At 48.3% G+C, this 24,628-nt stretch overlaps 7 protein-coding genes across 7 annotated transcripts; 2 read left to right on the forward strand and 5 right to left on the reverse strand.

Annotated features, from left to right (window-relative positions):
- Positions 1-475: 475 nt before the first annotated feature.
- On the reverse strand, positions 476-4,659 carry pabA (aminodeoxychorismate synthase pabA; the record flags this gene model as incomplete). The annotated part of the gene is made up of 4 exons (XM_015556019.1): positions 476-1,054; positions 1,115-1,476; positions 1,552-1,669; positions 2,188-4,659. 4 exons carry the CDS (start codon positions 4,657-4,659, stop codon positions 476-478), a joined length of 3,531 nt encoding a protein of 1,176 aa, XP_015402258.1.
- A 662-nt stretch (positions 4,660-5,321) lies between these two features.
- Positions 5,322-10,799, reverse strand: ANOM_010764 (histidine kinase-like ATPase domain-containing protein; the record flags this gene model as incomplete). The annotated part of the gene is made up of 4 exons (XM_015556020.1): positions 5,322-5,563; positions 5,619-6,235; positions 6,319-10,612; positions 10,672-10,799. 4 exons carry the CDS (start codon positions 10,797-10,799, stop codon positions 5,479-5,481), a joined length of 5,124 nt encoding a protein of 1,707 aa, XP_015402257.1. The 3' UTR covers positions 5,322-5,478.
- A 725-nt stretch (positions 10,800-11,524) lies between these two features.
- ANOM_010765 (TRAPPII-specific subunit TRS120) lies at positions 11,525-16,151 on the forward strand (the record flags this gene model as incomplete). The annotated part of the gene is made up of 3 exons (XM_015556021.1): positions 11,525-11,690; positions 11,778-12,778; positions 12,852-16,151. 3 exons carry the CDS (start codon positions 11,525-11,527, stop codon positions 16,149-16,151), a joined length of 4,467 nt encoding a protein of 1,488 aa, XP_015402256.1.
- Positions 16,152-17,079: 928 nt separating this feature from the next.
- Positions 17,080-18,004, reverse strand: ANOM_010766 (SDR family oxidoreductase; the record flags this gene model as incomplete). The annotated part of the gene is made up of 2 exons (XM_015556022.1): positions 17,080-17,781; positions 17,864-18,004. 2 exons carry the CDS (start codon positions 18,002-18,004, stop codon positions 17,080-17,082), a joined length of 843 nt encoding a protein of 280 aa, XP_015402255.1.
- Positions 18,005-18,368: 364 nt separating this feature from the next.
- ANOM_010767 (Sec1 family protein) lies at positions 18,369-20,277 on the reverse strand (the record flags this gene model as incomplete). Its single annotated transcript, XM_015556023.1, has 3 exons — positions 18,369-19,007; positions 19,069-20,094; positions 20,140-20,277. 3 exons carry the CDS (start codon positions 20,275-20,277, stop codon positions 18,369-18,371), a joined length of 1,803 nt encoding a protein of 600 aa, XP_015402254.1.
- A 419-nt stretch (positions 20,278-20,696) lies between these two features.
- Positions 20,697-22,547, forward strand: ANOM_010768 (lysophospholipid acyltransferase; the record flags this gene model as incomplete). Its single annotated transcript, XM_015556024.1, has 4 exons — positions 20,697-20,718; positions 20,788-20,832; positions 20,897-22,015; positions 22,069-22,547. The coding sequence occupies 4 exons, from the start codon at positions 20,697-20,699 to the stop codon at positions 22,545-22,547; spliced, it is 1,665 nt and encodes a 554-aa protein (XP_015402253.1).
- Positions 22,548-23,517: 970 nt separating this feature from the next.
- ANOM_010769 (putative serine-rich protein) lies at positions 23,518-24,282 on the reverse strand (the record flags this gene model as incomplete). Its single annotated transcript, XM_015556025.1, has 3 exons — positions 23,518-23,556; positions 23,607-23,747; positions 23,869-24,282. 3 exons carry the CDS (start codon positions 24,280-24,282, stop codon positions 23,518-23,520), a joined length of 594 nt encoding a protein of 197 aa, XP_015402252.1.
- Between the last annotated feature and the right edge of the window lie 346 nt (positions 24,283-24,628).

The following is a 24,628-nucleotide window of genomic DNA, read 5'->3' on the forward strand; positions in this document are numbered from 1 at the left end:
TCTATATATATGAAAAATGTATCGATTGTATAGGGAAAACGTAAAATTTTATCAATCCTGTATAGCCAAGGGAAGACAAGGAAAAACGACAAAGAGGTACGCAAAGATTCTTGAGCGGAGCCCCCGCTAGAACTAATTAATACCTTTGTATATATATCGGTACAGTATTTCAAGGAAGAATAAGGACTCTGGAGTATGTAAGGGAGCTAAGACAGAGGATTCATGGCGTTCAATGAGTCACCACAGGTGAAGTTCATCATTTTATGTTACATCTCTACATCGGAACCATTGAAACGTTGGCTGGTCGCGCTCTCTTCCACCACAATTCTGTATGCCATCGACCCAGGCAGGCGGATCTTAAATTTGGCTCACTTACTAGATTTGGGAAAACCGCGCCCTAGCTACGGGTTGATACCTACTCTACTTACAATCCTTACATCAGTAGTGTACTGTAGACGGATCCATGGAATGTACATTACCATGTTCCTAAGGTTATCAAAACAAGGGTATCATGAATTTTCGGGCTGGTTCTTTCAACTCCCAATCTTGGCCTTCTTCTTTCGCACCTTGTTATCATCGAAGGCCGACGGAGTGGCTCCTTTCTCGGATGTTTTGCCAGGCGTGTCGACCTTGACTTGAGGCGTTCCAAGGATGCTCCCTGGGCGCTAACATTCGGTGGTTGTTTGGAAACAGCCCCTCGATCTGTATCGCCAGATTTGGATAGGATAAATGATCCCGGCTCTCCGACCAGGGGATTTTCATCCATAAACTCTTCGCCATATCGTGCAAGAAGACTGAACGATTCCGCGAAAGTCCTCGTGTCCTGCAAAACTGCCCCAGCATTGGCGGTTTGTGGCCCAACCAAGAGAGCTTTCGTGGAGTCCGCGTCGGGCATTGGAGTGTTCTCCTTGCTTTGCTGAGATTGAGTCCCGGGCTGACTGCTATCCGTCGGTTTGGGTACGGGCGGCATGTACGTGTGTCCATGTGACGGTGTGAAACTAGGCAGTGACGATGCAGTCTTTAAGAGACTCGTGAGTGATGTAACCGCAGAAAGCTATTGTGACGTGGAATGTCAGTCGCTGGATCATATACAGAGGACTTTATTTTTGCGTACAAGTCTATTCCCCACGACACTTGCAACAGACGGGGCCATGTAAATGCAATCTCCCACTACGAAGTAAGTAGATAGAACTACCACTTCATCATCTTGCCCGGCTCGCTTCCGTCTCGTCTGTTTCCGGATCACCCAGGTATTAGATGGTTCATGTGCGAAACTGGTCTCGCTTTGTGCAGCAGCCTGCAAAGGGTCATAAGCAACCACAAACTCTAACCCCTGCATGGTCTTCAGGCGGCCTTCGAAGGCCTCCCGAGTCTCAACAAAATGGCGAAGTGTTTCATTGTAGTTGGCTTGGATGGCAAGAGAGGCATTGTTAGACGTAGCATCGAAGAATGGAGATTCGGCGAAGTAAAATAAGACTATCCATTGATTAGAGAGTGCATTAAAGGTGAAAAGGAAAAATATAAAAAGGTCGGAAAGGGAAGTCTGCTCACTATTGTTGGAATGGAGAAAACCTCCCATCATTTGGACGTGCGCGGGCGACCGCCAGAGGATCTCCTCCATTGAGCCATCTTGGGCACTCGCCATGAAGTCAATCGCGATTGTTGACAGCTGTAAGAGAGATCCCAACCTACACAACAACAGCCAGGAGCGCAAATGGTAGAGTGTACACCTCAGGGCCAGAAAGTGTATATCTAAGTGCAATGGAGGCTATGATGTATTACCCTCCGCGGAGATTAAAAGCTATGTTTGACTTGTTTGCACTGTGTATTCAACAGGGGTTCTATCCGCGCTAAGTTGGCAGGCTCATGCGTAACCCTAGTATAAACCAAGCAAGCAAGAAGCAGGGTATTTTTTTTTTTTTTTTTTTTGGACTGATGAAATCTACCAAAGATGCTATATAGTAAAAACCTTGTGAATAGCTAAACGCCTCTGAACCCCAACGCTCAATGTTGAATCCGATCCCTATGATCTAAACCCGCAACTGTTGAATATAAGTGTTGTTGAATATGTACCTGAAGATGTAGCTTCGGCAAGAATCAAGGTAAAATAAATAAAGAGAAGGAAGAAGAAGAAGAAGAAGAACAAGAACAACAAGGGAGGAGGAAAGTGGTCATGCCATTTTACACCTTGCCTGAACCCTGTAGATCGGACGGCGCGAAGACACCACAGACAGTGGTAAGCTTGGTCAGCATCTCGTTCCATTCACCGTCAGCAGTGCTTAGAATGGTCACAGCACCTCCAGCCCCAATCCTCCATGTCTGCTCATTGTCCTTGTCATCAGAACAGCTGAACGCCGTTCGTATAAGGACTGAGAAACTACCTCCGCCCCCAAGGTCGAGGAAGCCCATAACACCGGAATAAATCCCACGTTTCCGAGCTTCGATCAAGCTGAGATGCATGCATGAACGCTCCTTAGGCGCGCCAGTCATCGAGCCCGGAGGCAGACACCTCTGTAGGGCTGTAAGCCCGTACGCAGACATGTTTGACGAACGTAGATGGGGTACGTTTCGGACGGCAAAACCTGGACGACCCGGATCGACATCTCCTTTCACATGCGTGATCATTTGGTAGACACGTCCGTGGTCCTCTACCTCAAGGAGCTTCTCAACATGCACACCGCCAGAACCACAGATACCGTAAAGGTCATGGCGAATCAAATCGGCGATCATCAAATTCTCCGCCATTTCCTTTGTTGAACCTAGTATCTCCTTGGCCTTCTTCATAGTCATGCTGGCCGATTTTCGGACGGTGCCTTTCATTGGCTTCATTTCCAACGTGAAAGAGCGATCCCAATTGAGAAAACATTCCGGGCTGCTACTGACAACCTTGACGGTGCCCAATCTTGCGTACGCACTGAAAGCTGCAGGATTGTACTTCCTAAGACGTTTGTATAGCTCCCAAGGGAAAGCAATACGTTCGCTGTCCTTGCTAGGCGACGGTAAGGTAATTGATGTTTCACAAGTAAGACACAATTCGTATGATTCGCCAGCTTCAAGCTCAGCTTTACAAGCTTCGAGTTGCCTCTTGTATGTTTGCTCGTCCGGGAAATGTATCACGCATTGCCTTAGAACGGTGTCCAAATAACCCGTATCAAAGCTCACGTCCTCATTCTCAAGCACGCCTGCACGGGAAAGCTCTGTTATATATTGCAACGTTTCATCAAGCCATCCATTCGACACATTATCAGCGTTTCGCGTTGACTGTATGGTGATGCGTCCTGTTTCGTTGTCGACGATGACGCTTCTTTCGGACCACAGCAAACTCACATCTGCTGGATCAGGAGCGGCAGCACAGTTTTGAGGGGGCAACGATCCATGGGGGTCATCGCTGTGAGTCTTTGGCCGGGCAAGACATGCGAGTCCCATCTCATACGAGAAATAGCCCAGAAAACCTCCCCAAAAGGGCACAGAATCATCTCCAGACTCGACCTTTTTCATGTCCATGAGATATCTGAGCGTCTCCCACAAGTCATGCACCGACAAAGACTTCTTGACACTGCAGTCTGTGTACTCATTGGAATGTGCCTGCAGTCTTTCCACTAGGAGAGTCTCGGCCTGGGCATAGTATTCTAATCTCCAGCTCGTAGGGCCCGGAACTGATATGATACTATACCTGCCGTTGGACTGAAATAACACTGTTGGGGACCCAGGCGCGTTTAAATGTTCACATATAAACTCAGCATTTAGCTTGCTGGTAGTGAGTGAACGGAAAGCTGAAGATCTTGAGGTTGACGCACACCAGTTTAACATGGTCAACGCTATCTCTGGAAGTGAGGCCACATCGCTTTGGCGTCTGATAATGTCCTCCGGCAAATTACCACAACCGCCGCGCCCATGCTTCTTGTTGTAGTCCAAGGTCAACTCCCACCACTTTTTTAGTAGCTCACTGCACACAGCACGATCCGACTTGCATGATTCTGGGTGAAATTGAACACCCCAAAACGGCTTTTCACTATGGCGCACCGCCATTGGAATGATAGTCCTTCCAGAAACGTTATCTTGTTCAATGGGCAGCCAAGCCAGAAGATCTAAGTCGGCATTGGCCTTGATCTGCTCGCCACTGTACTCGGTCAAGGCTGCCTCAAGCGAATCGTCCAACTTTGCATATAGAGAATGATAGAGAGTAACCTCCACATCTTGCAGGTTCTCGAATACGTCCTTTTCGGCCGTTGATATGCGATATACCTGGCCATGAAGTGGGTATGGTAAACGCTCTATAGCAATGCTGTGGTGAAGACACAAACTTTGAAAACCAAGGCATATTCCAAAAACAGGCAGCAAATCAGCGTCACTCAGAACCCAGATATCCCTCATGATTCCGATATCTTCTGGAACATTTGGATCTCCAGGCCCAGGCCCAAGGACGACAGCTTCGAAACATTGCAGAAACTCGGTCTTGTTCCCTCCTGGCCACTCGGAGTCAATCATTATCACCGTGACCTTGACACCCAGAACCTCTTCAAGCATAGCAACCACATTGTAAGAAAAGGAATCATATGCATCAACATAAAGAATGTTCTTCTGGGGAGACGTATGGAGGTGAGCTTTAGAGGGCCCACCGGCAGACGGTGCGGTCCAACTGCCTAGTAAAGGCGCCATACCGTATGGATGAACTGTAGCTTCTATAACCTCACAAAGAAAACAGGGAGTAAAGACCAAGACAACGAGAATACAAGATATGGGTCAAACAAGAGTGGATAATGACTAGCAACAAGCACAATGTATGAGATGTGACTCGAGCACTAGAGGTCAACAGAAGTTCATAGTGGAATGAATATAGAAACCCAAAGTGGCGATACTCCAAGAGTCCTTTAGTTCTTCAGTGTACCACCACATTCATGACTCACAAGCGAACAAGATAGTGTAAAATGTCAGTAGATCTTTGACAAACAGATCTGATGATAATTCAACAGCCTTGGAAGCAAGAAAAGGAAGGGTAAGAAAGAGAAAGAAGTTGGTTGAGTCTAAAGTTTTTGAGAGACTTGGTTTGCCAGACCTGATCTGATCACATTTACCTAAAAAATAAGATAAAACCTAGGGACGGAGCGGCAAACACCGGAAAACCTAAATCGGGTGCCCGTACGGAGAACGGGATAAAATGGGTCTTCCACCACGCAAAGCCAAGCCCTAGTTTACCCACCCTTTCACACACGAGCTAGCTTCTTCTGCTCATATTCCCTGTCAGACCATGACGGCTTTAGAGACCTCTGAGCAAGTGCTTTCCATGAAAATTTAATAAATCGTTTTGTATTTCAGCTATTCATCTATACATTATCGGTTGATGATCAATGCTTGAGCTTGTCTGGCAAGCATACCTGTCGTGAGAATCAAAGACAAAACATGCCTTGTACTAGGTAGGACACCGTCATGTATCGTCGGAAATGTTTCAGCAGCTCCAGCCGATCAGCTTCGAAGAAGCTATGAGTTCAGCGCTGACGTTTGCATATTGGCGGTGGCAAGCTTGGTCGCGATTTTGGGGAAGTACTGAGCCACGAAGCCTTCACTGGAGAGGGTATTAGCAGGGGTAACTCTATAATCGTATAGGGTGCTCTTCATACCTGTAGAAGCTATGGGCGGAGCTATGGTCTCCCACTAAGTTATGTGCTAGTTCATGACAAAGTATCACCCACCAATATACCAGCGCCTCGCTCCTGTCGGCAGCCGGACTTTGGAGCAGCTCTTTCTCATGTAGTTGCTGGAAGTAGAAATAATTACAGAAGATGCTACCGGCCCGGTTGAACGCTATGGTCTTTCCGCCTGGGTCATAAAAGACACTGAGAATATCGGCACGCAGGGAGAAGACACTAGCGCAATCAATGAGCATTGAAGCAAATATGTTAATTCCGGCGCTGTTCTTGGCAAGAAAGTTGGACCGATCTGCAAGTGTCTTCACGAAGAGTACATGAATACCGCAAGGAAGGGTTGCCACAAATTCTAGATCGTGACTGGGTCTCTCATCACAATAGGATTTAGACTCAGTGACTTGGTTCGTTTCTGGGCGACTGTATACGCCTGATGATCCATGAGGTCGACAAGCCTGGATTGCGGAAAGAAGCTCTGATTGAAGCCTATGCGGGGAGCTGACGGTCACAGGCTGTTCTGTACGAGATTTTTGTGGGTCTTCGGCCGAATATGGGGGAGGAGGGGTGGTGTTATTTGAAGACTCTGCGGATGGCTGGGATGAATCCCCAACAAGGGGGTTCCATGTTGGTCGACCATTGTCGAGTCCAAAACGTTTGGTTAAATTGGCGAAAAGACCCCGTGGCGCCGGTCTTGGCTTTGCTCTAATGCTTCTCCCTGTGAACTGGGGCCGATATCCTTGCCGGATGGCGATGGCGAGTCAGGGAAATCCCCAGGCATCAAAGGTTGTCGTTTGTCTTCTGTTTCCACCTGGGCTTGAGCCCGTTCCTGCGCCCATGCAGCTTCCCTCTCCTGGAGCCGTTGTCGCTCCTCCTCCAACTGCTTCTGACGCCTATCCTCTGCCATCCTTGCCTCGTGAGCCTTTTGCTTAAGAATGCGCTCAACGTTGTAGCCACGGGCCTTAAGCTCCAACAGATCAGTTTTGAGGAGCATTTCCAATGTGAGAGTCGAGTGAAGCTTCGGCCGGACAAGGATCAGGTGAACGAGAGCTTGACTTATCTCATAAAGATCATATTTGCCTGGGGAGATCCACAAGACCCAGGACGTTGATTGCCGAGTAATGATGGCACTTCGCTTCTGGGTATGTGAAACTCGACGACCTTTAAGGGAGCGGGTGAGGGATATCGAATGGACGACTTGGACTCGAAGGTTCTTTTCCAGCCACCTCACGTCGTGTTGTATAGTTTCAGCGGGTTGATCGTGGAGGAAGAGTCTTGAGCGCTCATGAATCAACTTCTGTAATTTTGCTGCAGGCAGTTGATCTGAGGCAACTGCTCCCCAGTGAGCACGTTCTTCAACAAGGGTTTTCAGCGGTACAGCACCCAGAGCAAGATAAAAGTTCTCTAGTGTTTCCTCCTGAGGCGCGGCGAGAATATGTTCCTTGAACAGATTGAAACTCTGGAAATCATCCACCACCACCGTGTCCTTCGCTGCAGTCAAAGTCCACTCCTTTATGCTCTGTTCGTCATCATCTTCTTCAGAGCCAAGACCGCCTTTTCCCGAATTCCCGTGAGTCAGAGAGGATATATCTCTACTCGCTAAAAGGAATGCAGAGCATCTCATTTCGTTAAGGAGTCCCCGGTCTTTCTTGAGCACAGAGATATTTTCGGCAAGCGTTCTCAGTAACTTGAGATACTTGTCTGCACTTTGAAATGTCGAGGATATCCTGGCCGGCTCTTTCACCAACATGTACGCAATTTCTATCTTAGTCGGTTCCCTCTTAGAACCCACTGCCATGAGAAAAAAGTTGGCCTCTTGCCCAAAGTCAACAAAGTCGAAGATCTCCCTGTAATCTTCACCCTCTCCAAGATAGCATAGCTTTGGTGCTACACGGCGTATACTCGATTCATGGTTGGGGGTAGCATTTACTGAGACTGGCACTATTTGTGCGTTGCTAACTCGATCAATATCTCGCGGCTTAAGCTCCGATACTCTCCCAGCTAAATATTTGAAAGTCACCCGTGCGTCCCGCTTAGTAGAGGGTGGCTGCCGAAGTAGACAATTCAGGCATTCAGTTAGTGGCGGATGCTGTTTGACTCCGAATTTGGGAGCATGAGGGTGAAGGGTATCCCGTAAGATTTCAAAGCCAAATAAAGTAGCAGATTTATCAGTGAAGCACTGACTTGGAATGCTAAGACTATCGGATCCTTCGATAGGTAGAAAAGGAACAGTGACTTCTTCGCAGTTGAACGCGGCGTAACCGTTATTATGATACTCGGCAATATAGTAAGACATAGCTTTCCCATGAAGAGTCCAGTCTTTGGCTGCCGCTGCCTTTGCCATAATTTTTATTAGTTCGAATGGGGATGGGAAGCTCCTCAGGCCTAGCGTGGAGAGAAATTTACCCTCGTTGCTGCTGGGCTGGTACTTGCCCGGCCACTCAATCACAGGAAGTCCAAGAGCTCTGAGTGGGTCGTGTGGCTCGAAAAGCTCATATATCTTATAACGTTTGCGGCGGTCTTTTGTAGGATCATGGGTGATTTCGGTCACCTCCGCAGTACAGATACTGGTGTCCTTCAGCCTCTTGATATCGCTAGCGGGTATGTCATCACGAACGGAGGCAAGATAGCGTATCAAATCGACATGGCTCCACTTTCTCTGGCTAATGCTGCCCCCATCTGAAGATTCTGTTGTACTTAACAGGCGTTCAAAAATGACCCCAAGATCAACGGTCTTACGGACGCCAAGAGCAGCCAGAAATTTTTCTTTGACACTATTAAGGCCTCTGATAACGGGGAGGTCATCGAACAGTCGTACTGAGGAAAAGTAGGTTTCTACGGGCCGCTTCATACCCAGCTTGGTTGGCATGACTGTGTGCGGTTGCAACAGGTTGATCACACTCTGTTTCGACGGCTGGCTCAGAACATCCCATTGCTTCGAGATAACAGGTAAAACCTGAGCAGAGAAGGACGAAGACTGTGTAATGTCTTGTTCAATTGGTAGAACGCTCCGGTTCCCGGCATTGCTCACTATCCAGTGAATCCAAGGGACGATTTGCAGTTCAGTCCAGCCGAGAGACTCTAGTTCCTGCTTACCTAGAGATTTGGTGTACTTGAAAGGCATCACGGAAGATGGCAAAGGCAGTTCCACTGGTATCCGCTGAGGATTAAGATAGTTGGTTATGTCTGCGAAGACAAGTAACCTGCATACAGTACCGCTGCTATCTTCATCATTTGCCACTGCGACGTTTAAAAGACTCTGGACAGATAGAGAGTCAAGTTGTCCTGAAACAGCCCTTCGGCTTAGCCAAGAGAGGAATTCAGGGACTTGAGTAGACTGTAGCGTGCTAGCTTCCAATTCACGTTTAATGTCAGACACTGTGATATCAGTGACAAGCCCAAAATCCGTCAGCTTCCTGACAAAGTCCTTCGCATTTAATACAAAGTCATCTGGCAGAACTGGAATGGAATCCATGAAACTGAGATCTTTAGGAGCAATGCGTGCCTGGTGGCTTTGGATAATTCCACACGTTGATAAAACCTCAATAGAGGCATTCTTGTTACACGTCCAGAATGCATCTTCAATAGTCTGACCAAGGACCGATGAGGGAGTTGATTCACGGAATACGAACTGATTCGCTGTATGAATGGCTTCGGGAAGTACGCTAACTATGTCATCCTTTCGGATTTTCGATGACTTCGTTGGTTGTATCTTAGACTTGATAGAGGTCATCTCTGCAGACCAGGCCACTCGGCAAACAATGCCTGCTGCTCTGAGCATCTCAAGGTTCCATTTGCTGATGTATCGTGTGTTGAGATCAATGCTCTCCCGCTCGACTGTCGGAATAACGGACGGCGCAGATATGTGGGCATTGAGACCCGTCGTTTGATGAGTGGGAAAGCCAATGAAGACTCTACCGGCTTTAGATGGGAGAATCGATGAAAGAATGTCTGACTGCAACCCAGACGCCCCGGACGCCAAAGTGGTATCATAGGAAGGCGTTAATACAGCTAATGTAGATTTCTTCGGCGGAGGCTTGCGCGTGGCGCGTTCAAGTTCGCTGCTTAGGGATTGACTTATAGAGCATTGAATGCTCGCAGTATTGATGTGTAGAAAGACCGACGCCGTAGAAGACTTAGTCATGTCTTCTGTGTCGTTGATATTAGGGTTGCTCTCAGTCTTCGCCGGTTTCTCTGACCCACCCTGGCCAGTGAGCCTAGAGAAAAAGGTGCGTAAAGATCCTGCCGTATCTCTAAGTCCCTCGCGAAATAGGTTCGCGTGCGGATTCCATTCAACAGCCCGCATCCACGTAGCATCAACCTGAACGACTTCACGGGACACGTTAACTATTTTCATCAGACCTTGAGATGTCTTAGTTTCGATGTCTCTGGGGATTGAGAGATCGATGCTTGGGGCGGCCTTCTTCGTCAGCCGCAGTAGGTTCCAGTCGTCTAGCCATAACTCTATACTCTCAAGGCTAACGAAGGTAAGACTGCTAGACAGGAATTGACATAACTCCATTAAAGACGGAACAGGAGAAGCATCATTGCGGTAATCTAACACAAATGTCGTTTCAGGATTTGCGGCGTCATTTAGTTGCAATCGACGAGTATAGAGAGCATTCCCTTTCCAGTAAAAGGCCATGGCCTCTTTCCCAGACGACACAAACGGCTCTTCACAGTCATCAAAAACGCTGTAAAAACCGACTCCAAAAGCTCCAATTTTTGTTTCATCGGGATTACCATCCGCGATTCGCTTTAATCTTGCCCAATCCTTCTCACTGAAAGGAGAACCGTTGTTCGATATCAAGAGTCGCCTGAGAGTATGATGAGAGATAGTATGCTTTATCAATGTGGTGTTATCGGCATGCGAAGGTAAAGGGACCACTGTAGAGGGTAAGGTCTCGAACTTTATGGTCACTTTTGTAGCATTAGCATCAGCCGCATTCTGAATCATTTCTCGCAAGACTGTCCTGTTTATGGATCAGTAACTGTCCTATAAACCCACTAGTCAAGAACCAGCAACACGTACCATTTCCCTGAGTATCGCGCAAGTACTTTTGAGATCAGGCCCCGTGTATCAACCGTCACAGCCTCCTCGTCATTGCCCGATCCCATAGTACGCGCTCTTAGCGCGTTGAAATCTATATTCTGCGTCATTATGCAATCAAGGTCGTACCATACCAGAAACCCTTCATGGACGTCACTGCATATGGTTGGGAAGGTGAAAGGAGGAAGAGTTGCTCAACAAAGGAACAGCTCAAACAGGCATAGGTTACGATTGTTGATAACAATGAAATGTGAACAACAAAACAGATCTCCAAGAAGTCATCCAGACGGTCTACAAATATGAAGAAGACACAACCGTATGGTCGGTTAATAGGCAATAATGATGAAATGACAGGTAATGAAGTAGGAGGGAAGCGGTTCTATGAACCGTCAGAATGGCGAAAGTCATAGTCGGAGAGACTGCGGAGTTAAAAGGTATTTATCAGTCTTATCAGACAGGGAAGTGGGTGCCTGGGGCCCTGGATAACATAAGCGTGTATACCCCTGTAGTTTACAGGAACGGGGTACGGCAGATGAGAAACACCCAATACGCTGTTATCGACTCCGCTATTGTTGTTTAATTCCATCTGAAGTGCGGCGATCGTCCCTCTCGGTCAAGCGTGGCCAAAAGGTCACTTTTGGATTGTACACTGTTTCATGTTCTCTAATTCTGATTCCCGGTTATAACCTCCTTTTTTGCCCCCCGGGTTATCTTCTTTCTTTTCAATACTATTCGCTTTCTTATCGTATGACTTCCGAAAGTTCGACTTGTCGTTTGGAAGCAGTCCAGAGCATCCCGCCGACTGCCTCCGCTCCGCATCCTTTCAAATGACATTATGGGCGTCGACCCTCTTTCCCCCATTGCGCCTGCGCGCCTTAGGGCGTTGCTCCTCCCCGTTGGAAAGATTAAACGGTCAAGATTCTTGAGCTTCGCTGCAAGATTACAGGCCGAAAATGTTGTCCGTCTTGGGGACATTAGCCCTGATGCGCGGCCCAATCGAAGTAGGCACTGCTGTTCTGTTTTTGATGTAGCTGTTGTATTCTACTCACATGGAGACTATTACAGTAACTGACTGATTCTCTTCATAGATATGTTCTCCCCATTGGCGTTTCCTACAGGGATAATTCTCTACGATCTTACTTTCTCTGTGCCTCCAACGTCGCATTTAGAGTTGTTCCCTTTTGAAGTTCATCGAGAACCCTTGGTTGTTATTGCCGTAGCCGATGGGCTCGAACTAGATGGAGGCAATGAACAGAATAGTGAAGAATCAACGGTTAAGGCCAAAAATGAAGCATCTCCCACTCCGGCTGGACTGGATCAACTTCGACAGGAACTAGAATTACTCAGGGAGAAGAACCCGAAAGCCTTGGTACATCAACTCCTAATATTCGATCATGAAGAGGTGAACAAGCTTTTAAACGGTCCAGATGATATCTTATGGATTCCTCGGCCTGAAGCCTCTAAAGCTACTACAATGAAGACTGTGTTGTGTGATATCACCTCTCTGCTTCTTTCCGAGCTAGACGGGTTTGCGAGGACTATGCAGAGCATACCTTCAATCGAATCCCCAAAGGCCTCATCCTGGGGTCCACATCGGGGCCCAGATATACGCCCACGTCCCACCGACAGATTGTTTCACCGGATGACCATGCCTGCGCAGCTGCCATCTAACCCCAACGGTGGTACGCCTGAAACACCTCTCAGTTCCAGCCAAGGCTCGCCCATCCCAAGTGACCATGAAACTCCAACGACTTTTGATGAGATAACCCGGTCTATTCAACTATCCACCCGCTCCAACTCTGTTGGAAAGCCCAACTCCTTGCCGAGTTCCAAAGAGCATAGCCGTGACCGGATGTCTGTGAGCAGTATGAGCGCTACCGATCGTACTAAGAATCGGATCAAGGGTCGTGCAGGCGTTGTTATTGGAACTCTCTTTCTTCAGGCCGGAAGGTGGCCGGATGCCTTGAAGGAACTCGTTGAAGCTGCATCCAACGCTAGAGCGTGCAGTGATTATGTCTGGCATGCTAAAGCACTTGAATCAATCCTACTCTGCTTGCTAATGTTTGCGTGGGCAGGCATGGATTTTCAGGTGCGTCTCTCTCTCTCTCTCTCTTTCTCCACACTCAATTGAACGCTACTGTTACTAAAGCTTCGATCGATAGATTCCTCCCATTTGTTACCCTGTTGCCGATAAGTCTTCAAAATCATCATATAATTTCGAATCAGCCCCAGGGCAATCCACACCTGGGAACCGGATCATCTCGCTTCAGAATCTATCAAACCTTTTACCAGACCTTTCGAACAATATACTCAATCTCTACAATCGTGCCGCTAATATAGCCAATGCGCCCTTGCCTCAGCTCATCTTCTCAGAAACAGTGATTCGTTTAGGTAGGCTGTTGGTAGCTGCCCGCATCCGTGATGGTGCATTAGATGACATAGCCCTAAAACATGTTGTTATGGGTGAACCTCTACAACCTCTTCACCGACCGGAGCGCCCTCGTGGCCTGGTCATCCTCCGAAAGTCCGAGATCGCAAACTTCCTCCTCCGTGCACTGCCGTTATCTCCGGGGTCAGATCTGCCTCCGACGGATGCAATACCCATCATGATCGGTGTTGTCTCTGTCTTCGATACGCTTGGCCTACCACGAAAGAAAGCCTTTATCCTGAGAGAACTTCTGTCAATACTCGTCCCAACGCTGGTTCAAGCCCGCAAGATAGGTGCAGCAGAAGTGGGAATTCATCCTGCTGCCGGTCTAGCGTCCCTTAGTGACACAGCTTTTGATATCAATGCTCTGGACGTTGGACCTGGGAACATGGAAGAGAGCATGCGCTCCCTCCTCGCTACAATAGGGGAAATATATGGCGTTCAGCCTTCATCCTTTTGCGAGTGGCAAAAGAGACGCTCCACAAATGAAAATGGTACAGAGTCCTTCCCTGAGTATGATTCGGTTGTTGCTATTGTTGAACGATCGTTTCGGCACGCAGTTCTCGATGGGTACGGTGACTTGAACCTCAAGATTGATGTCCTTAAGGCCTGTATCAATTCATGTGAAGCACTTCCTGATTTTGGTGGCGTCCTTCGCTTCACGGTCGAGTTACTTCAGACCATCAGGGGTGACCTTATGCTTGCTGAAACATTACACACCCCTCCATGTCTGCCACAAGACGAACAGATCCGATTGTTAAACAACATTAAGCGAACAGTGGGGGCCGCAAATAAGCTGGGTGCATCCGGACTGGAAGCGGAGTACTGGGATGATTTCTTAGTACGGGGTGTCCAGTTGCTGGCCCTTCCGGATTCCAGAAGCCCTGTCCGTCGATCTAAATCAGAGCTCGATGTTGTCACAGCTGACCGTGAAAAATCATCAAAAGATCCATTCTTATATAATCCTTTTCACAAGCCCAGCAACAAGACAGCAGAGTTACTCATGGTGGCTGGTGAACATGCCGCTTTTCAACTTACCCTCCAAAATCCTTATGAGTTTGAAGTAGAGATCGAAAAGCTCCGTCTTGACTACGAAGGTGTACCTCTCGATGCTACTGCAGAATGGATCGTGCTTCGGCCCCTAAGCTTGCAAGACGTCACGGTTTTCGGATTAGCACAAGAAGAAGGGGTGGTGAATATAACAGGGTGTTTCGTCAAAGTCCGGCACTGCAGAGAACGGAGGTTTCCCATTTTCAAGGATTTATGGAGACCTGAAGCCGAAAGGAAATTTAAGCGAACTGGTTTAGCAGCTAAACAGCCTTCGATAGAACGGCCACTTTCCTGGGGTTCAACCACTTCGAGGGACGGCAAGCAGCTTCCAAAGAAAGGCCCAGATACATCATCTTGTGAGATCAAGGTTATAGGCCGCCAGCCGTCCCTCCTGATCGAGTCGCTTTCCCTGTTGCAGTCCGCGTTCATGGTTCTGGAAGGTGAAGTTGGTTCTTTCAAAATCACATTGCGCAACACGTCATCGTGCCCTCTGGATTTTATACTGTTTACTTTCCAGGACTCTACTACGCGGCAAATCCAGAATGCTCTGAGCAACAGAGATCTGCTGCCAGTGGAAGTGTACGAACTTGAACTCAAGCTGTCGAAGCCCGCTTTGCGGTGGCGGCGTGAGGGCAAAAATCCAGGTGACCATTCAATACCTCCTGGTGAGTGTGCTATATTCACTGTGGACGTCACTGGGAAGCCCGGCTTGCAAGATACGACCGTACAGATCGATTATTCGTGTATTGGACAGTCTCACAGCGAACTACCTGATGTGTTCTATACCCGGCAACTATTTGTCCCGCTCACCGTTACTGTCAATGCGAGCATAGAAATTGCTCGTTGTGATATATTACCTTTTAGTGGCGACTTCGCCTGGTGGAACTGTCGGGAGGCTGGTGCGGAATCCGAGTATACCGCAAAGGAAAATACGGATGTTTCTCCATGTTCGCCAAGTAGCGATGTGTTTTCACCTGTGCTATCTCATCTTGGGCAAGGCACATATGGTTCTGATCACTGCCTTCTGCTACTTGATCTTCGTAACGCTTGGCCGAATCCCCTAACAGTGTCACTGCAAGCTAATTCACAACCTGTCGAACCGTCTGAGCGGTCGATAGAGGAAGCTGAGTTGATAGATGGCCGCTATGTCGTTTCTGGAGAACTTCAACCAGGGCAAACGTCGCGTTTTGTCCTCGTTCTTCCTCGTGTCTATCTAGATAACCCCCATGCTTCGATCCCAGTTCTAAACACTGGCATGAAGAGACAGTTCGTTGTAAGCGCCCATAAACTTTCATTCGACGCCGAAGCCGCATCACGTGAGGCATTCTGGTACCGAGAAGAGCTCCTCAAAAGAGTATCCGGATTCTGGAAAGAGAGTCCTGCGGGGCGGAAAGGAATGGTTGACCTGAGAAACCTACGCTTCAGTGCGCGGATGGTGGACGCCTTCCGACTCGAAGACGTTGATATAAGATTTGCCCTGAGTTCCTCATCTTCTGATATAGTTAGCCCCAACGGCGACAGTGTTGTGCAGATCGGACGGTCAAAGTACAGGGTCCAGATTGACGAGATGCTTAGTCTCAACGTCACTATCTCCAACCGATCCTCAAGGCCTATCCATCCTCTTCTCCGACTCCAGCCAAGCCTTCGTCATCAGCCCAACAGTGTTGCCCTTGATTTGTCAAAGCGTCTCGCATGGACCGGTATGCTACAGCAAGTGCTACCTCTGTTACATAGCGGGGAGAGCACAACTGCTACCGTCGGTGTAACCATCCTTTGCCGGGGAGAGTACGAATTCGGCGCGTCTGTAGAGGAATTGCGCTTCGTGAGACCTTCGCCCGGCACGGAATCGGATACCCATCCCCAGGCTCAAGCGTCTTTCCACGATGACGAGGGGCCTATCAAGGATACGTTTGGTATAGATGTGGCCAAGAAAAGACATATATGGCATGCTAAAGAAGCCTGTGTTATGAATGCTCATGGTTAATTGCTGAGATGAATAGAATCGCTTGACGATCTTGTATCCAGCAAATAAACTTGGCGACATCAGCTGACGATTGCCGGTTGGGACGCGGTTTGCTGGAGATCACTATCGCTGGTTAGTGAGAAGTGTCTTACTAGTTGAACTATAGATTATGTATAAATATCAAATTACCTGGCTTACGAGTGGTCTGCGAGGACGGGATTGTAGGCTTGTTCATGCAATTGTGTAGCTCCCTTGTTTCGCCTATATTGATAGACTATATTACTAAATGTTGCTGTCTGCACAATATTTGAGACAGTAGGTCAAACTTAATGTGCGCTAGATTCACCAAAGTCAACCACTTGCTCGGAGGCCTGCGGTTATAAGATCTCAACAGGTTTGAGATGTTACAACTAGCTGGCCTTGACAGCTGAGAGGAAGCTCGTCTCTGCATTACGCTGCAACATGTCGCGACTAAATTGGCACAGTGTTTCTGTATTAGGATCACAACCGTGGTCAAACGTTACGCGGAATACAGCTAGCACGCCTATTGAACGACTGAGCATCACATCGGCTGCGATCAGGTGAGATATTGAGATAATAACTCGTAAGAACCAGGGGGGCTTCCTTGTGAAGCAGCAGAGCTAGCTACTAGCACAAGTTTAGACCTTACCAAAGCACTCTCATCACGTCGTCGTATCTCCCGCTTCGTTTTCTCGTGCGTTTGTAAGCATTTTATCCTTGGTGGGTGAAGGGTGCTGGTCACCATGGGGAAAGCTTAGGTATTTCCAATCCTCGATTTCTTCAATGATACATTTTAGTCTATCCCGAATACTTTCCACAGCATATGTGCCAAGAATAAGTCGGAGAGGCGGATAGGAGCAATGACCCAACTCCCAAACGAGATAGGCAGCTTTCACGGCGCTGGCAGGTTGCTTATCGCCCAGCCACATTAGCATGCGTTTTGCATGCGCCGCCGGCGCAGTGGGCGTGTTGTACGGTTCGCTCGGTGGCTTGACAAAAAATGACCGTAAAGGGGGAGGGGCGACGCGAGGTCGTGGTCATTCTGACTAGCCAGCATCGCAGTATCGGACACAAGATCGCCGATATCATCACGGCGCATGTGTCCAGGCTCCACGAGGGTGGTCTTAATGTTAAAATTGTCCACTTCGTACAGCATACTTTCCATCAATCCTTCGACGGCGTATTTTGATGCGCAGTACGGCCCTAATCCGGGAACGCCTAAGGCGCCTGATGTTGAGCTGAAGATTAGGTACCGACCGGATCTCCTCTCACGGAAATGCGGCAGGGATAGCTGAATCATGTTCAGCGTCCCCATGAAATTTGTCTCGAATTGGTCGCGGATGTCATATTCGTCTTGATCCTCGCAGGCCCCGATCACACCGTACCCGGCGCAGTTAGCAATGATGTCAATACGGCCAAAGCGCTCGATTGTGCGATCGATGACTCGTTTGACGGTCTCTCTAGCACGGACATCGCACAGAAGTCCCAGGCAGTTATCGTGCTCTTCTTCGAGCTTCTTCATGCACTCCGGACTGTTCTCGAATGTACGCCCCACAGCTGCGACAAGGTCATCGCGGGACAATGCGGTCTTGACAAGGGAGCGGCCCATATGGCCTGTCGCACCAAAGATCTAGGATAAGACCAGGTATGTTAGCTGCCAGGGTTGTCGAGATTTGAGACAGACACTCCTCGAAGTAGCTCGTGGGTCATACCAGCCATACGAGTGGTTTCGGCGGGTTCTGCGGTCCCGGAGGGTCAGTGGTGGTGGGGAGATGGAGCTTAGGTTCTCGTACACCGGTTGCAGACGGTGATGATGCATTTAAGGGTTTGGGGGAGGAATTGTGAAACTCCATCAAGAGGATGCAAGAGGGAGGGAAAGAGAATAAAAGAAGAAGGGGTCCGTTGCGGTTCGGCGCGTTGTTTGAAGAATAGTTTGTTTCCATTCTTCTCCGCATTGGGCAAATCCGGGGTCTCGGCATATAAATCACCGTTTCAGGTCTACAGCATTTAAAAACCTCAGTCGTGAATCTATACATGTATACACAGCTCAAGGTGGACAATGTTCTTGTGGAATATCGTTACACTAAGATGTTTTGAAACAATTCATGAAATCTCTCCATCCCTCAAGCAGGCAAATGCTACCTAAATTCAAACAGAATGCCCCGCATACAAACGCCGATACCAGGCAATTAGGCAATAACAGGATCGTATAGTATCTTAATGCGCAATCTCCCTCCGCAGCCGTCCAGCGGCACTAGAGGGAGCGGGATCTGGCCAGCCGCTCACAGCGTCATCAACTTCCTCCAAGAAACTCGTGCTGTTGTGTATGCTTGTACCAGCAAGAACCACTCGTACTCCAGGCGAGCTGGCATTCACCTGAGCCACCATCTTGGCTTCTTCATAGGTCGCGCCACCCACCATAAAAATGATTATATCCTGGGGTTTATCCCGGATGTGACCTCCACTTTCGAGAAAAGGATACTGTAGCTCCTTTAACCGGCCCTTGATCAGATTTTGAAGAGTGGCCTCTAGGCGCGGTGAGTGTTGGGTGTAGACATTCTCAACACCTTTCAGCCCTTTGAAACGATCTCGAGCACCAGAGAAAAAGGAAGTCGATTCGAACAGGTCAGAGAAACCTCCAGCAACTGGAGGAGCCTGAAGAGAATGGTGGTAGGCGAGTAGTTTTGGAATGGTGTTCACTTTATACGACGGTACATTTCCCGCGGTGACCAGTAAATCAAGCAGGATCGGTAGTGCATTATTCGGTTGTTTTTCGTATCGAATGGCGTATAGTGCCACTAGACGTATCTTATTTTCGGCCGGCACAGATGGGAGTTGTATTATCCGCTGTAGATTCTACGCAACCAGTCAGCATCAAGTCTACAACCATCCCTAGTTCGGTCAAGTCTCTACATACCTTGAGGTCACTAGCATGGTTTTCGTTGCAAGCCAAGCTTTGTTCCAATTCGCTGACATCGAGGAGATCCTCCTCGCCGACTCGCCGGCTGAGCTCCCCGACCAGAGTAACATGTTTACTGACGTTTCCAGAAAGCTTGCGAAACTCTGGATAATCCTCCACGAACCGCTTCATATCCGCAATCGACTCGATATTCATTGTGTTCTTAGTTTTCACCTGATACTGTTCGACGTATTCTTTGATATTCTGACCCAAATCGCCAAAGTTTTGATACATATTTTTCTTAAAGAAAGGATCTTGATCTTGCGAGAGGACAATTTCTCGAAGCTCCGGTCGGATTTCCGGTACGTCTCGAAGGTCAACCCTTCCGTTGTGAATGCCCATCAATTCATGAACCATCGCTTGGTACGTCCACTGGGTCAATAAAGGTGTAATAGGATCATCGCGTCGGTCTAGAACTAAAAGAATTGGCGGCGTGTCGGTCTTGCGAAAATTGAACAATTGCTCTTCCTGAGTCAACTGATACCGAACTTCAGTAGCCAGCTTTTTGGCCAGCAGACTGTTTTTCTCGTAGCGTATCAATGGGTTCTTCTTCAAAGCTAACAGAATAGAGATTATACCCTCCGTGGCTCTCTGCAGTGCATCTGCATTCCACAGGTCTGGAGAGTGACTCCACAACCGTTGTTGAGGAAAGCCGAGGTTTAAGGAACACAGATCCGGATTGATCACGATGAAGTCCGCAAAGTGTTCCTGCACCGCACGCACCACTTCATGACTGTCTGCCTCGGCGAGGCGCTCGAGCGACGACTTGCGAATGATGTTGCTGAGATAGACGTAATATTCGCCGTACTTGGGTTCACGAAGTTCGTCGATCAAGAATTGGATGGAGCTGGGGGATGGGCGCACGAAGCAGAGGCAGCGCAGATGCCGCATCTTCTCTCGAGCCGCATTATCTAACCGATCGATCAGGTACACTTCGTGATTCAGCAGGGCGGATTGGGTGATGGCTGTCGACACAATGGTGACCTATCCATGGCAAATTAGACCGCAGCCTCTTGATAAGCAAGTAACCTCGAAGGGGAATCCCACTGTCTCACTATCCAAAAGCAGGATCTTCATCTTGGCCGACGTTGAGGAGCCCGATGTCGAGGGATCCCCCGCCGTGACCATCTTGGAGATATACCCCGAAACCGCCGCGACGACGTCCATGGTGAGGGTAAACCGCCCCGAGGAGGCGTTAGAGGATCACAACCGGGGACAAGTGCGCTGAAAGTAAGCTAGTCACGGATGAATCTTCAATATCTCCGATAAGAAACAATACATGAGGTACGGAGGAAGCGTGAAAACTGAAGTTGTAGTTGTTGTTGTTGGGGAGGTGTGGATCTCATAATGAAGCGGCCCGCCAAACACGTTTGGAGTATTCGTTCTCCGCCTATGATCATGGCATGTGATTTCTGTTCATGTTCCTTGACCATATGGCATTTTCATGAACCTTTTCCCTTACCCAACAACTTCTCAATATCGGGTCTACTCAATGTCGTCCATACTCGTCTAAACCCTATCTAGAGCTTTTCTCCCTGTTCCTCCTCCCTCCCTTTTTTTTCTGCTTCTCTTCCTCGTGCTGCACGATGCTACCATACGTAGATCTCGGTGAGCTGTTCCAGTTAACGTCCTGTAAGTTCAGTATTGAACAGTACTAACATGCTGCTTATCTTCTAGTTTTTGAGTATCCTGCCAATATCACAGGGGCTTCCGTTGATGAACGTAAGGTCTCCCAATGGCTTCATTCCTCGTCCGCGTCGCTAAACTGTCCCCTCTATCGCATTAGTGAAGCTTATTGCGTCATTCCTACTCTCCTACCCTCTGGCCGCGCTATTGAAAAGAATCCCAGACGCACAACCTTGGAAGAAGAATGCATTCATAGTCGCTGTTTCACTATTCTATCTTGTTGGCCTGTTTGACCTCTGGGACGGTCTCCGGACGCTAGCCTACAGTGCGGCCGGTATCTATGCGATTGCCTATTATATTGATGGGTCGTTGATGCCATGGATTGGATTCATTTTTTTGATGGGCCATATGTCGATCAGTCACATCTATCGACAAGTCATAGATGACGCGCATGCAACTGATATCACCGGAGCCCAGATGGTGCTCGTCATGAAGCTTTCATCGTTTTGCTGGAATGTTCATGACGGCCGTTTGTCCCAGGAACAGCTTTCAGACCCTCAAAAGTACGCCGCGATCAAAGATTTTCCCAGTATTCTAGACTACCTAGGATATGTGCTGTTCTTTCCGTCACTTTTCGCTGGCCCGTCTTTCGAGTATGTCGACTATCGCCGGTGGATCGACACCACACTCTTTGACGTGCCTCCGGGGACGGACCCTTCGAAGGCCCCTCCGACTCGAAAGAAGCGTAAGATCCCTCGAAGTGGAACGCCTGCCGCCAAAAAGGCGTTCGCTGGGCTAGGGTGGATTCTTGCATTCCTGCAGCTCGGGTCGTTCTACAACCAAGAGTTGGTCCTCGGTCAGACATTCATGCAGTATTCCTTCCTTCGACGGGTATGGATCCTACACATGCTCGGCTTTACGGCCCGATTGAAGTATTACGGGGTGTGGTACCTCACAGAAGGTGCCTGTGTTTTATCTGGCATGGGATACAATGGCTTCGATCCTAAGTCGGGGAAAGTGTTTTGGAACCGGTTAGAGAATGTTGATCCATGGAGCCTCGAAACTGCTCAAAATTCTCACGCCTATTTGGGGAGCTGGAACAAAAACACAAACCATTGGTTGCGAAACTATGTTTATTTACGCGTCACTCCTAAGGGGAAGAAACCTGGCTTCCGGGCCAGTCTCGCTACGTTTGTCACCAGTGCATTCTGGCACGGATTCTACCCTGGATATTATCTGACCTTTGTTTTGGGATCATTTATCCAAACCGTAGCTAAGAGTACGTCTCACATACCTGCATTGCATTAGTTTCATTCTGATCAGTTTCCACAGATTTCCGTCGCTATGTTCGGCCATTTTTCCTCACCCCTGATGGCAGCCGGCCCACTGCCTACAAAAAATATTATGATATTGCCAGCTATATTGTGACCCAGCTCACCTTGTCCTTTGCCGTCATGCCTTTCATCTTCCTATCTTTCGGTGATTCGATCAAGGTCTGGAGGAGCGTCTATTTCTATGGCATTGTTGGTAATATCGCATCCCTTACTTTCTTCGTCAGTCCCGCCAAAGGAATACTTCTCAAAAAGCTGAAAGCACGCAATAAACCCCACGTCCCCCGGGCGGTTAGCTCGGAGAACATACGACAACCAACTTTGGGTCTACCAAACGATGCAATCCAGGAATTGGATGATGCAGTTCAAGAGATCAGAGCCGAAATTGAGTCCAGGCAGAGACGAGGCAGCTTAGCCAATATGCCTACAGGCGATGAACTGAAGGCTGCTGTGGAAGATAAATTAGGCCGGAGGCATTAATTCGCAATGCCATTCTCACTGTAATTGATTATAATCAGCTGGGTAAAGTCCTCGTGTCATGTCCAGCGAGCAGTTGAAGATTCAGTCGTCACAAGATGAGTTTACGATTACGTAGACTTGCTATCGTTCAGGCAAAACAATTCGTTAATCATGCGGTTCGTTTGCGGTGAGTGTTCATTCGTTTTGGACACCACTTCCGAACACCCTACCCCTTCATGGCGTTTTTTAGACGAGATCTTAATCTTACATTTTTGGCGCTATCGCCATTTCTGACTCACTTTGGAGCAATGTTGAAACATGGACATGTCTGCATATAAATCCATATACAGCATATTCCGACTGCAACTACCTATTAATAGTGGTGAAAGGAAGGTTGCGCATGTCTCCGCGTATACTTGTACACATGGTTGGTTTGATGTGTAAATTTTCTGGTCTCGAATTCATAATAAAGGCATGTATAGATAAATACATGGAAGAAGGGAATATACAAATGTTTATATAACAAACAGTACATATATCCATAATCTGTCGTAAAATCCCAATTAATCCAGCGCTGCGTGCTCCAAACATGGGCTTCCCTTCAACCTACTGATATCTGGGAAGTCGTCCGAAAGAGAGCACAAACAACTTATAGAATTAAGGTCGAAAGCAAATAATAAAGAAGCATTATGCGCATCACGTCGTGCAGTCGTGTCGAGTAGTGTAACCAGGTAAGTGCAAGCAGCCAAAGCGAAGTAGAAAGGTTAAGGAAGCGGCGAGGGTATCAAAGGCGGAAATGAGGCATCGAGAGGTAAGGTAGAGTTGAAGAAACCGACTCCCAGGAAGCAATAATGAAGATCGCAGTCCGATCCAGTCAAAAAAGGTCAAAAAGGAAAGAAAAGGTTAGGAAAGGAGAAAAAGAGAAAAAAAATAGCAACCAGGATGACCCGCGGACAAGGCCGAAAGACAGGTTGCAGAGCGTTGATAGACACTAGAAGCCCACCTTCGTTCCCACAACAGCCAATGTGATCTGCAACGACTATTAGCAAGAGTTATTGGCACACACGAAAGAATACCTACAACGATTGTAATGATCACCAGTCCCAGAGGTATCATCCATCGATTAAGATTCCTCCACCATCTAGCGTTTTCGTACCGCTTCCGTTCAAGGTCAAGCACTCGCATCTGGAGTGTCTTTTCACGTCCAGGTTCAGTGTCTTCCTGTAAGATCATTTCCGGCTTAGGGGGCAAAGGAAGAAAGGCTGCTATGAGCCAGGCTGGAGCAATAACAGGTAAGCACTAAAGCTGCGTTTCCCAAGTTCGGGTACAAATAGGTACGTACCAAGTGGGAATATGAATCCCAAGCAAAAGGACCATACTTGAATGTTTCTGCGTCCGAGAAAAGGCTCTGTTCGGGAATCCATAGACGGAGCCCCCCATGTACTCCCCCTGGGGCGAACATTACGTCTATCGGGGTACAAATGCGGAGACCAGCTGTGTCGCAATTGATGGCGAAAGTGTCCGGGTCTCTCTGCAACCTCAGGGCCTTCACCCAATGGCTCCGGGGGTCACGTGGGTCAGGTTTGCTCATCCATCGTATGCTTTGTCCCGTTTCGTTGGTACGGGTCCTCGGGCGAGTAGCAGCGGTGGTTAAACGATGGATGGGGTTGGAGTTGGGTGTTGTCGGACGTGCTGAGGATGGACGACTACCCTCCACCGAAGAAAGTGCAGAGCCCGCCGGTTGACCATAATACATTTTGGCCCAAGTAGGCAGCACATTGAAGGTAAAACTCGAACTAGTACCTGGCCGCTTTGTACTGCGAACACTGCTCTGTCTCGATCCGGATGAGTGACTACTCGGTACTGCTGGATTTGTAGGACGGGCTGGAAGACTGGAGACATCGTCTAAGTATTCATCCCCGTCCGTGCTATTGATTAGCCACACCGAAGAAGACGTCGGTCTCTGACGGACAAGCGCCGCAGTAGGCCTAGATGGCTCTGGTGTGTTCTCGGCACGATCGGCCGGAGAAGCTGATCTCGAATCATACTCAGCGGACCATCGAGACGTAACTGTAGATAAGTGCGATTTAAAGTGTTCCGAC

The sequence above is a fragment of the Aspergillus nomiae genome (assembly GCF_001204775.2).
Source record: "Aspergillus nomiae NRRL 13137 chromosome Unknown contig00462, whole genome shotgun sequence".
In the NCBI taxonomy this organism is placed as follows: Eukaryota; Fungi; Ascomycota; class Eurotiomycetes; order Eurotiales; family Aspergillaceae; genus Aspergillus; species Aspergillus nomiae.